Source organism: Dryobates pubescens, chromosome 12 (genome assembly GCF_014839835.1).
Source record: "Dryobates pubescens isolate bDryPub1 chromosome 12, bDryPub1.pri, whole genome shotgun sequence".
Classification (NCBI taxonomy): Eukaryota; Metazoa; Chordata; class Aves; order Piciformes; family Picidae; genus Dryobates; species Dryobates pubescens.
Genome location: NC_071623.1, coordinates 8,625,015 through 8,638,726, shown reverse-complemented (window position 1 = coordinate 8,638,726; position 13,712 = coordinate 8,625,015). Strand labels below are relative to the sequence as shown.

At 43.5% G+C, this 13,712-nt stretch overlaps 1 protein-coding gene and 1 non-coding gene across 2 annotated transcripts in view; both read right to left on the bottom strand.

Annotated features, from left to right (window-relative positions):
- The window catches only part of POLA1 (DNA polymerase alpha 1, catalytic subunit), a 230,972-nt gene that overhangs the window by 172,368 nt on the left and 44,892 nt on the right, over nt 1-13,712 (bottom strand). The window contains exons 23-26 of the mRNA XM_054165862.1: nt 13,246-13,342; nt 12,567-12,691; nt 11,489-11,638; nt 11,138-11,260 (exon numbers count right to left, since the gene is read on the bottom strand). Of these exons, the coding sequence (XP_054021837.1) occupies nt 11,138-11,260; nt 11,489-11,638; nt 12,567-12,691; nt 13,246-13,342 (495 nt within the window). The remainder of the gene's footprint in view (nt 1-11,137; nt 11,261-11,488; nt 11,639-12,566; nt 12,692-13,245; nt 13,343-13,712) is intronic.
- Nucleotides 12,846-12,976, bottom strand: LOC128897637 (small Cajal body-specific RNA 24). Its single transcript, XR_008462503.1, has one exon. It is a non-coding gene; the product is annotated as a small Cajal body-specific RNA 24 (non-coding RNA).

Sequence of the window (13,712 nt, the reverse complement as noted above, 5' to 3'; positions counted from 1 at the left end):
CATTCCTCCTAGTCCCATCACTACCTGACACCCTAAAAAGTCCCTCAACAGCTTTCCTGTAGGCCCCCTTCAGATACTGGGAGGACACAACAAGGTCTCCTTGCAGCCTTCTCTTCTCCAGACTGAACAACCCCAACTCTCTGTCTGTCCTCATTGGAGAGGAGCTCCAGCCCTCTAATCATCTTTACACACTCCCCCACATCCAGATCCTTCCCATAACAGGGGCTCCAGATCTGGATACATTACTCCAGGTGGGGTCTCACCAGAGCAGAGCAGAGGGGGAGAATCACCTCCCTTGACCTGCTGGCCACACTTCTCTTGATGCAGCCCAGGACACTATTTGCTCTCTGGTCTGCAACTGCACACTGGTAGCTCCTGTTGAGCTTCTCATCCACCAGCACCCCCAAGTCTTTTTCTTCAGGGCTGCTCTCAAGCCAGTCACTGCCCAACCAATATTGGTGTCTTGTATTTCCCCAACCCAGATCCAAGACTTATCAAAAGAACACCTTTTGGGGTTTTTCTTTTTCCTAAAGCAGGGCTTACCATTCATTATTATCCAAATTATCCAAGTTTGTCCAGTCTCATGTAATGACCAAGACCAGCACAAGTTCACATAGAAATGACTGCCAGGGACTAATCCCTGCAGTAAGGTTCAAATGACATCCCCTGGTTTTGATGAGCACTGTATTTCAGTGACACAAGTAACTGCACCACTTCCCACTCCAAACAGCCTAAAAACCTACTTCTTGTGTTTTAAAAAGTCTGATGGTGAAGATATACGAAAACATAACATGACTAAACATGAAAGGTAAAGGGGAATTGGATTAATGATTCTTTTTTGTCTTTTACTAATCTGGGTATTGAAATAGCATTTTATGGAACAACTGTTTCTACTGGCTCAAATCAGCAAATGCAGAGAGTATCAAATTGTAAAGAAGGTATCAACATATAGAATTTAATCCTGCTCCCTGAAACCTTACCCACTTAAGTTTGATAAAGGGCATAGCCTGAAGCTAAAGACAACTCTACCACTAGCAACATCTCCTGCATTACGTATATTCACTGGAAGGAAAGCAGAGAGCGAGTTAACCTTGCCTGTGCTTCTCAATCACCTATCACACTCTTAAATTTGGGGGGATTTATTTCATCCAGCCCTCTTTGTGCTACAAAGTCTGAACAAATTAGCTTAGGCTACGTGCCTGACTTAGAGGTTTCTTTGTTCTAGCACTGCTTGCTCACATTAAGAAATCTTCATCAGGTATGCCTCTGCTTGTTAAAACACATCTGCTACCCAAGAAAAAGTCTTCACGTTGCCCAGTGAGATCTCCTATATCCTTACAAGGTATTGGTACTTGCAGCAGCAGACAGTGCACCTTCCACAGATAAATAAATGCCTTAAACAAAGTGTGAATCTGTCTCCTAAGTCTGTTTTGATGCTGGCAATGCCATAAGCCACTCATGCATATCTTCTCAATGAAGCCACTGAATCCTGGCAGAGGTCTAGTGAAAGGTCATTCAAGCAAGAGACCTCATGACCCATCTATACAGCAAAACCTGCATTCAGAGTAGCCAGACCAAAGATTTTTCTTCAGCTTTGAAAATAAAATAGACTGGGAAGACAAGTATGCCTGCTGAAGTATCTTCACCCTTCTGGCTTTCTTCACTTTGACTCTGCTACTTTGCTCTGGCAAGACCTCACCTGGAGTACTGCATCCAGCTGTGGAGCCCTCAAAACAGGAAGGACATGGACCTGATGGCGCAGGTTCAGAGAAGGGCCACAAAGGTAACTGGGGGGCTGGAACACCTCTGCTATGAGGACAGGCTGAGGGAGCTGGGGCTGTTCAGCCTGGAGAAGAGAAGGCTTGGACGGGGACAACCTAATAGCAGCCTTCCAGTACCTGAAGGGAGCCTATAAGAAGGCAGTAGAGGGACTGTTCCCAAAGGCCTACAGAGATGGGACAAGGGGCAATGCTTTGAAATTAGAGCAGAGCAGATTTAGATTGGATGTCAGGAACAAGTTCTTTACCATGAGGGTGGTGTAACACTGCAACAGGTTGCCCAGGGAGGTAGTTGAGGCCGCATGCAAGGTCCGGCTGGACAAGGCTCTGAGCAAGCTGATCTAGTGGAGGATGTCTCTGCTGACTGCAGGGGGTTAGGACTACATGACTTTTGGAGGCCCCTTCCAACACCAACTATTCTGATATATACACTGAGACAAGTTGTTCTCTGTGTGATTCTTTGATCTGTTGGAACTATCTGACCTTGGCAATAGATCTGAGCGTTAATTAAAGGAATTTCTGAACTGATGATCATGAAGCAATTTTTGTTTGAAGGAATCTCTGGACATCATCTAACACAAGCTCCTACCCAAGAACGGGCAATACCTGCCTGGTGCAAGCCTGTGCATCTCTGGGAAGATTCTGGCTTCTTTTCACTACTCTCCATTAGGTCACTGAAGACCACAATTCCACCCCTGAACTTTTTTTTCCTCCATATCAAAGAAAGCCATCTCTCAGCATTTCTCTTCTGTCAGAGTAGAATCATCACTACCCTTAAACCACAGAATCAATAAGGTTGGAAAAGACCTCAAAGATCATCAAGTCCAACCTGTCACCCAACACCTCATGACTACTAAGCCATGGCTTCAAGTGCCATGTCCAATCCGTTTTTGAACACCTCCATAGACGGTGACTCCACCACCTCCCTGGGCAGCACATTCCAATGGCCAACTCCTTCTGTGAAGAACTTTCTCCTCACCTTGAGCCTAAACTTCCCCTGGTGCAGCTTGAGACTGTGTCCTCTTGTTCTGGTGCTGGTTGCCTGAGAGAAGAAATCAACCCCCATCTGGCTACAACCTCCCTTCAGGTAGTGGTAGAGAGCAAGAAGGTCTCCCCCGAACCTCCTCTTCTCCAGGCTAAGCAACCCCAGCTCCCTCAGCCTCTCCTCACAGGGCTGTGCTCCAGACCCCTCCCCAGCCTTGTTGCCCTTCTCTGGACACGTTCAAGCATCTCAATGTCCTTCTTAAAATCATTACCTGAAAGTAGCAGATCTAGTAGGCTCAAATGAGTATTCATCCAAGAAGATAAAGAACAGATCACGCAATTGTGGCAAAGGCTTTTAATACAGTCTGCTGTGCACCAGTGAGCTTTTGCAGAGTGGGCAACATTCCCAGGAAACATATGAAAACTTTTTGATGATGAGATCAAGGTGTCATAGCTTTGAAGGACAATATGAATATTTATTTAATCTTGTGGGAGACAGATACTTCAGTTAGATCATTTTTCTATACTCCAAGGAGTAGGGCTTAAAAAGGAAAATTATTTTTAACCCCTAATTAGAAGTCTCTTTTATTTTGAAAACTTGACTACCATCCAGATTTTCAAACACAGTGTTTCCAGAACAGGCCAACTTTCAGTTTAATATAAATGTAAGACACAAATGAGTGAGGCACTGACGCCCTGAAGAACCACTGAAGCTGCTGTTGAGTCTCAAAACCTGAAATCATAGAATGCTTTGGGTTGAAAGGGACTTTTGCAAGTCGTCTAGTCCAACTCCCTCTTTAGTAAGCAGGGACATCCTTAACTAGATCGGCTTGCACAGACCCCCATCTAACCTGACTTCTAAACAGCCCTTTCCCATCCTTCCTGCAGGTCCCCTTCAGATATTGAAGTGTAGCTCTACGGTCTCCCTAGAGCCTTCTCCTCTCCAGAGGAGATACTGATATATCTATGCCAGTATCTGAGAAGAGAACCACACAAGGATCTCTTGCTCATGAATCCCATAATCTCTACAGTATTCTAAGTAGGATTTAAGTATTTTTTCAGTTATTCTAAAGCTGAAGCACAGAGAACTTCAGGAGCTGCATGATTCAGGTGCATTCTCCAATAGTTTATAGCACACCTGAGAGTCTTTCCTGTTAACACTGGTTGTGTTTCTCTCTTTCCTCATCCTGAGGTATCTGCCCTCTGCCCAACACACATGGCTTCTACAATTTCAGATCAGAGAATGTGGCAGAGACCTTGCTCTTTAAGGTCTCCCAGTACCATGACTTCCAGTTTTATCACAGTTATGGGTGAGGAATATCTTGTTACATAGCCAGGTTAAATTAAGACTCAAGATAGGAACAAAACACAAGATAGGAAACCGTAAGGAAAAAAACAACACAAAAGTACAGAAGAAAAGCAACAACCAAACCACCATCCCTCCTCCTGTCCTCCCATGTTCTTCCTATTAACACTAACCCTACAGTTTCACAGTGTGAGCTGAAAAAAGGCTGGTCATGCCTGACTCCTTATAGTGGGGTCTGTCCCCCACTTTCCAACCTCCTCCTTTCCACCAGCTCTAAGTGTGTGCAACGAGTCACTGAGCCATTGATCCAACAGAAATCAATTTGCTTTTCCTTTAGAGTTAGTTTTCAACTCAGATCACCAGGCTGATCCAACTCACCATGGGGCCATGCAATTGCTATAACCCATCCAGAGAAATCAGCAGTCAGGAAGTGAGAGGCACCACACCTCTCGTGATAGCACAACCTTAAAATAAGCAGTCACAAAAGAAGAAAATCTCTTTATTGATCTCACTTGCTGTACAAACAATCCAAATCTGATCATCTTCCCAAACATCTATTAGTGAGTATCAATTAAATAAAACCTTTCTGGTCCAGTGAAAAATAAAAGACATGCCCCAAAATAAAATATTATTTCTTTTTCTCCCCCTCCACACTAATTTCTTCCTCACTCAAAATATTCTGACCATTCTTCTTAATTGAAACGTTTCATTTCCTCTCCTTGAGATGCCAAAGTCTCTATCAGTCCAGATGTCATCTCATGCACTTGACTCACAATAATAATATTTCATTTCAACAAATGTTAAGATATTCCATAATTCTTCTACTACTTGATACTGCTTGCATTTTCAGATGGTTAAGCAGCCTCCCTTTTGAAATGTCTAACTCATTTGGGACATTAGCATGCAGAGTAACACACGTAGCTTTTTCACTTGCTCACAATGGCACACATAATGATAAATTTAACAACAGTGACAACTGGTTTGACCCCAACAGTTTCCATTTAGGAACAGAAACACAGAATATATCTGGCTGGGAGAGACCTCAGACATCATCCAGCCCAACCCTCAACCCAGCACTGACAGGGCAACACTAAACCATGTCCCTATATGTCAGGTCCACACACTGCTCAAATACCCCCAATGACGGTGACTCCAGCACTGCCCTGGGCAGACCATTCCAATGTTTGACAACCCTTTCAGTGAAGAAATATTTCCCAGTATTCAGCCTGAACCTCCCCTGGTGCAGTTTGTGACCATTTCCTCTGGTCCTGTTGCTTGTCACTAAGGAGAAGAGGTTGCCCCCTCCTCGCTCCAACCTCCCTTCAGGTAGTTGGAGAGAGCAATGAGGTCTCCCCTCATCTTCCTCTTCTCCAGATTGAACCACCCCAGCTCCCTCAGTAATGTGCCCCAGGCCCTTCTCCAGCCTCCTTCCCCTTCTCTGGACACTCTACAGCACCTCTATGTCCCTCATATAGTGAGGGGCCCAGAACTGAAAAGGACACTCGAGGTGTGGCCTCAGCAGTGCTGAGCACAGGGGGATGATCCCCTCCCTGTCCCTGCTGGCCACAGTGCTTCTAACACAAGCCAGGATGCCATTGGCTTTCTTGGCCACCAGGGTACACGGCAACAACTTAGCACTATTTCTCCTAAGATTTCCATTTGCCATTTTTCTATTTAAAAGCAGCTCAGAAACTCCTTGCCTAGCCTTTTGCCACCAAGTTTCATGTCTTCCAAAAATGTTATACTGATGCTGTATTCGCTGTTTAAATACAGACATTATGCTTATACGAGACTTCAGGAGGCTCCAATCCCTTTTTAAACAAATCTCTATCTTCCATACCACAACAGGGGTAAAAAAACAGGAGTCTAATAACTGCCCCCTTTTTACATGATAGCTCCTGTAGAATGGATAACCAAATCACAGGATCACAGGATGTTAGGGGTTGGAAGGGACCTCTGGAGGTCCTTGATTCCAGCCCCCTAGCCAGAGCAGGACCATAGAATCTAGCGCAGGTCACACAGGAATGCATCCAGACAGGACTTAAAAATCTCCAGAGAAGACTCCACAACCTCTCTGGGGAGCCTGTTCCAGTGCTCTGTGAGTCTTACAGTCGAGGAAGTTCTTCCTCGTGTTGAGGTGGAACTTCCTGCGCTGTAGTTTACATCCACTGCCCCTTGTCCTATCATAGGGCACAGGTGAGCAGAGTTTGTCCCTTCCTTCCTGACCCCCAGCCCTCAGATATTTATAGACATTGATTAGATCCCTCTCAGTCTTCTCTACAGACCATTGGACTCGAGTAGATCCGTGAGAGAGAGTCAGCAGAGGGCTACAAGGACGATGAAAGACTGGAGCACTGCCTGATGTGGAGAGGCTGAGAGACCTGGTGCTGTTTAGATCCCTGTCCCTCTTGAACTGGGGAGCCCAGAACTGGATGCAATATTCCAGGTGGGGCCTCACTAGGGCAGAGTAGAGGGGAGGAGAACCTCCTTCAATCTGCTGGACACACTCTTGACACACCTCAGGATACCACATTTTAGGTGTAGTTAAGAAAATGGAGCTGATGATCAATTCCCTGGGTGAAGAAGACTTTGGGGGAAAAAAAGTTATCTGCTAAAAAAACCCTCACCAAAATGCCAGGATCTCTTTACAGAAGACAATTCTAATAGATGGCCATTAACCTGCTTACCTACCCTTGCTTAATTTTTGTCAAATGAGCTCTTTTTTTCTCTGTTTCATCTTTCTCCTCCCTCATCCATTCTTTTCTCAGACTGTGGCAGCAACATGCTTTTATTCCTTCCTTTTGACTGCCAGGGTCTTAAACTAATTATTAATTGAGAATGTATCTAAAGGATCTGAATGAGAAAAGTTGGAATTAACCCAATTTGCCTCTTTTCCCCATTCACTTTGCAGAAAGTAATACCAGACCTACCTGTAAGTACTGCAGAAAACATCAAGTGTGTTATTTTTCCTTTCAAATGCAAGTTTTCTAGCTGCCTGGGCAAAAATATGCAACAATGAAATGCAAGCACCTGGAAAAGGCCTCAGCTTTGAGTGACAGCCATTAGTAACCAAGCTGCCTACAGATCCAATTCTCTCAATAACTATGCTGTCCTGTAGGAAAATCCTGCAGCAGAGGGCATCCTGTGTTTGGGAAATCAGACAACTGACACTTCATCAAAAGACTTGTCCTTTAAAGAGGCTAGAAAGGCATGACCTTAGGCTGTCTGCTACTGCAGAGCTGGCTGGTTGTACAACACCGACTCATCTTGTTTCCAGTTGCTAAATTACATTAAAGGACAGCTAAAAATACAGTAAATATTTTCCTATTACTTTTCCATGCAAGCAACTGCTGGAGTTACAAGAGCAATGTCCAGGCAAACCCTTAGTAACGTGGGGGGTTGGGGTGAAAGGTCCAAGAATCCTTCTAGCATTCCTGATCAATGATGGAACATTTAGATTGCAAAAGCAGAAAGAATTTTTGTTTTTCCAATTTGCAGTAAGAACTGATGTATTTCTAATGATCAAAACAGGAAAACATTTACCTTTTCCAAAAAGGTCAAACCGTTTAAACAGGTTTAACTTCCTCCTACCCCAAATTTTTGCCCTTTATATCTTCCAAAATAAACCAAAACTTGAACAGGGATAAAGAATGAACTAGACTCTGACAAATTCACACTGATATACCCCATTTTCTCTGCTAAAGATTACCCACAACTGAAAAAAAAAATAATAAAGAAGGTTTGGAAAACCTGATTAATCAACATTTAAACCACTTCGTGACAAAGTCTTAATTGATTAATGATCTCAAGGTCTCTTTCGCCATCTAGTGAAAATTCACCGCCATTACAACACTACCCACATAAATCGCATCTCCTTCACTGCAATGCCACATCCTACCTCTCTCTGCTGGGTCCAGAGTTGGAAGGCTGTGCTCCGTTAGGTAAATAAAGGCCAAGCAATAGCTCGTATCTTGCTGCAGGCTGGCTGAACAAGTACAGCTTGGGGACTGACCTGCTGGAGAGCAATTCTGGGGAAAGGGACCTGGGGGTCTTGGTGGACAAGAGGATGGCCATGAGCTAGCAACAGTGCCCTTGTGCCCAATGGCATCCTGAGATGGATCAGAAGGGGTGTGGTTACTAGGTCCAGAGATATTCTCCTCCCATCTGCTCTGCCATGGCAAGGCCTTATCTGGTACGTCCAGCTCTGGGCCCTCAGGTCAAGGACAGGGAACTGCTTGAAGGAGTCCAGTGCAGAGCCAAAGAGATAGTTAAGATATTGCAACATCTCCCTTGTGAGGAAAGGCTGAGGGAGCTGGGGCTCTTCAGCTTGGAGAAGAGGAGCCTGAGGGGTGACCTCATTCATGTTTATAAAGATGTGAAGGGCAGTGTCAGGAGGACAGAGCCAGGCTCTGCTCAGGGATGTCTAATGACAGGACAAAGAGCAATGGGTGCAAGCTGCAGCAAAGAAAGAAAAACTTGTCCACTGTGAGAGTGACAGGGTACTGGAACAGGCTGCCCAGAGAGGTTATGGAGGTTCCTTCTCTGAAAACATTCCAAACCTGCCTGGATGAGTTCCTGACAGCTACAAGCCCACTGGCATTTTATTTAGGTCCTTCAATTCACACTCAGATTTATTGCCAAGGTCAGCTAGGTCCAAGAGATCGTGGAATCACAGAATGGTTTGGGTTGGAATGGACCTCCAAAGGTCATCTAGCCCAACCTCTCTGCAGTAAGCAGGGACATCCTTCACTAGATCAAGTTGTTCAGTGCCCTGTTGAGCCTGGATTTGAAGACATCTCCAGGGATGGGGCCTCAATGACCTCCCTGGGCAAAAAGTTCCAGTGTTCCACCACCCTCATGGTAGAGCAATTGTTCCTAACACCCAAACTAAATCTCCTCTTATTTCAAACCATTGCTCCAAGTCCTATCACTGCAGGCCTTTGTAAACAGTCCCTCTGCAGCCTCCTTGTAGCCCCCTACAGGTACTGGAAGGCTGCTATTAGGGCTCCCTGGAGCCTTCTCTTCTCCAGGCTGAACAACCCCAGCTCCCTCAGCCTGTCCTCATAGCAGAGATGCTCCTACCCCCTGATCATTTTCATGGCCCTCCTCTAACCATCTCTCCATACTAATTATTTTTTAGTTAACTTTTTTCATACAGAGAATCTAAATCTCCTGATACTTAACACTGACCTCTTTTATATTAGCATTTAGTGGTAAGAGGAATAGATCTATGTAAGACAGTCTCAGAGTGCTCCCTAGCACATTCTGCACAACCTAGTTAAGAGTCCAGTGGAGAGCCCCAAGGATGATTAGGGAACTTCAGCATCTCTGCTGTGAAGAGAGACTGAGAGCCCTGGGGCTGTTTAGTCTTGAGAAGACCAAGAGGGGATCTGATCAATGTCTACGAATATCTTGAGGGGTGGGTGTCAAGTGGAGGGGGCCAATATCTTTTCAGGCTGCCCAGAGAGGTTGTGGTGTCCCCGTCTCTGGAGACTTTCAAAACCTGCCTGGATGCATTCCTGTGCAGACTACCCTGGGTGATCCTGCTGTGGCAGGAGGGTTGCACTCAATGATCTCTGAAGGTCCCTTCCAACCTCTAACGTTCTGTGATTTTCCCATTCCTCCATCACTTTGGCACATAATGCAGGAACATCAGAATTTCATGCACCATTTTCTCATAACTGTTAAGTCACAGACAACTGAGAATAAAATGTGCAAAGCAAATTTGTTTGCGCCTCTTCAGAAAAGGCCAAAGTGTCAAGTACACAAACAATATCCAGGTTGTGAGAGGTGCCCTATATGAAGATCATAAACCCAAGTCAAATTCATGACTTTTAATATACTTCTAGAAAAACATAGAGCTATGACACTCAAATGCTTTTCATGCCAAACTTGTAGATAAATACATGAGACTCTTACAACAACAACAAAGATGCCACTTCCTTAATGGAAATATCAGCTTTGGAATTCACATGGACTCATACTGCACTTATAGTTATCACACCTGGGAATTATTTCCCACTTGAACATGTGTAAAGTTAAATACATTGGTTACATCAGTTGGAAGGACAGTAAAGTAGGCTTATCTGTTTAGAAGAGAAGACTAGATTTTAAACTCAAAGATGCATTACCAGAAGCCAAATGCCTCAGTGCACATCAGTTGGAAGCTGTAAATGGACCTTCAGTGCATTGGGCGGCCCACAGCACAGAGAGCTGTGCCCTCATGTCACACACAGTATGTGCCTCTGAACACAGATGTGAGCTAATTCATCTCCTTGCTCAAGTAAAAGACTGACCAGCCATCCTGTCACATCTGTTCTTGGCACCTTTGCAGATTCCTGCTGGCATTTTCTTCTAGAAAGAACTAATATGCACCATCATGAAAAACAAAAAGTGTTTTAGACACTGCACATCAGTGGCAGGTTTTGGATCCTTGATGTTTATTTTCCCCACTGGAATCAAACTGATGTGTTCTACATTCAAGAGCCACAGTAGTTTTGCCTATAAATTTAAGACCAACTCTTAAAATAAAATCTGGCCTCTTGTGGCTAAAGTAAAGCTTAATTTTAAGGAATAAACAAACAGTTTCTGAAAATAAGGCCCTAATACATAAGGCCATTGTCACTGTGTGATTAATTAGTCCTGTCAAAAAATTTCAGGTTCAGGAACTCAACATAACAGGACATAGGACAGACATGGCAAAGACAAGCTCATCCAAAGCTGAATCATGCCACCAAATCAAAGGCAAAACTGCAAATCCATGGAAAATGTAAGGAAACAGCTTTGATTTTCTTTGTCACCATAAAATGGTCTAGTGAACCTAAGCAGTTTAATTCCAAATCAGGCTCTAAGCTAGAGCTTCAATTTGTTGTCCTTTGAGACATTAATCTGATGCTTTTCTAGACACCACTCTCATTTTTCCCCACCTTCTGCAGTGTAAGAAAGACAAAAAGTGCAGATCTGAGAGTAAAGCAGGTTCAAACCCAAGACCATTCTCCTATTGAGTGAAAAAGCAGGTGGCTTAAACTCACCCTTTCTACATGTGTATACAACCTATTTACTGACTTACCTCCCTCCCTTTGTGTGTCACCAAAGCAGCCAAAGGTTTGGCATAGAATCTGCTGTAGGAAAATCCCAGGCAGCCATACATGCTGTTAGCAGTGAGTTTCAAAGCTTTCTGTCTGATATCATACTGAAAAAGAAACACAACCAGCAAAAATGATATAACCACAGCCAACAGAGAACAGAACTTAATGTTCACAATTACAGTCCTAGCTTTTTATATGCTCTGCAGCAAAGAAGGGCTAAAAGGAAAGCACATTACAATCACTGCTCACTACTAATCATGTCTATTCTGCAAGGCTCATCAGGTCACTTAAAGGGAGTAGGAGTAAAACCAAAGGAGTCCTGTAAAACACACCTGTAAATAAAGGTCCGGATTTAAATCTGGCTGTTTCATTAACTGCTTTACTTGGCGCCTTCTCTCCACCAGCTTCCTGATTTCTTTAGGCAAAATTCCCATTTCCAGAGATGGGTCTGGAAGCTCTGGAATTTCTTCCTCTTCTTCAACCTGTCAAATGATCAGCATCGCTTATTAGTTTTTTGCTAGAAGATTAGATGCCTTAAGTGGAAAATTTAGGGAAAAACCCTAACAAGTAAACCAAAACAAACATTCTGCCCCCCCCCCCCAAAAAACCAAAACAAAACCAAACAACATAACCTCTTAACTACTCCTGCAGACCCACCAAAGCTCAATTTAGAACAAGCAGCATAACAAGGGTTTTGTGGTCTTTAACCTGCTGGGGACAAAGACCAATCCTGTCTCATGTCTGGGAAAACCCCAAAAGACACACGGACGAGTTGCAAGAAGGTTGTTTTTTTTCCTTTTAATGTATGTGTATATTCTATACATACATATATACATGTGTGTGTATACACAAATCTAAATCCAGATAAATGAAACACACACTCAGGGAGATGGAAAGCGAGAGAGAGAACAGGAAAGCGAGAGAGAGAACAGGAAAGCGAGAGAGAGAACAGGAAAGCAGACAAAAAAGGTTCTTAACTTTAGGAAGCCTCTATCAAGTTAGGATGAAATCAGTCAAGAGGTGCAGAATTTGATAGGAAGAGGTGGGGCTGAAAAGGGCCAAGAGAGCCTCGCTACAAATCTTGTTTCACGAAGATACCAAGATTTTATTTAGGCGAAGGAAAACCTAACAAGATTCTTTAAGAGCATTACTGAAAGGCAGACGACAAACATACAACGTTCAAGAGAAAACTTACCAAGAGTATTACTGAAAGGAAGGTGACAGACATAAAATATTTCCAAAAGTCCCAACCCAAAACTTACTATGATGTGTTTTTAAACAAGAATAGCCTATTTTATGTGTGTGTGTGTGAAACAAACATTACACAATGAAAACCAACAGTTCCTTAAAAAGCTGCTTCACAGAAAACACACTGAGTGTAACTTTACTCACAAGTTAAAGCACACAAACCTCTGTCCTTTTCTGTGCTTCTGGTGACAGTCTCTGCACTGTGGTAAAACAGATGTTGAACTCCTGGATAATTGATGGGTACAAGCTGTTGAAGTCCAGAAGCAAAATAAACTTGTCATAAAAACCTAAAACAGAGTTTAAAACAAAAGTCAGAATGACTCAGTCTCCTTAAGGACTTCATCCAGCTGCAATATTAATATTTAGATGACAGTAATAGATTGCCTGTACCACACTTCCCTTCAATTTAGTTGCCGAGATGCATCACTACCCATTAGAGAAGGCTGTCAGAAGTGGAACGATCCAACCCCATTAACTCACCAGAGTTGAACAGATAGCTTCTGTGTTACTATAGGACACTTGTACAGTTTTCTCCACATAGAGGAGAAACTGAAAGGAAACTTATGTGTCCATCAGAAAATTACAGGCACACAAACAGTCCTAATTCCTTGCCAGACCACAAGCATCTGACAAAAAGCTAAGGGGAATAGAGTCAGAGTAAGCAATCCCGCAACTGATGTTGGGTATTTTCTTGTATGCCAACAATCTCCTCCCAAACCACCACAGCAACCCCCCCCAGCACCACCACGAGACACACACATGGAGCTCATTACAATCTAACTGTTTAATAGAACCTACCTGGCTCTAACTTCATAGAAGAAAGAAAATTGCCACATCTTACCGACTTTGGGATCCAAGACTAAGCCCCCAGCATACGCTGCTTTCTTTTTCCCTATCTTTGATTTACTCTGTTCCTCCAAATCTTCGTCTTCATCCACCTACATGTGGCATTTAAAACAGTTATTATCTAGTCACCACATTTTCTGTACTGTTGGAGGAGTTCTTTTTGGCAAATCAAACATGAACATGGGAGACAGTGCATAGAGTTCCTTTCAAAACATACAAATCACGGTGTTTCCACCATGATCCTTATTAAAGCTCTTTACACATCAAAACAGCATTCAAACCAACTCCTATAGGAATGAACTCCTAACAAGAGATCTGCAAAGACCTTAAGAAATTGTAATCATTCAGCACATCACCAGTAAGCATTTTCTGGATGGCTGTAGAAGTTAACACTAGGGAAAAAAAATGAAATAGTATCAACTCATGACTCAGAAATATTACTGCCCAGTTAAAATGTAGGGC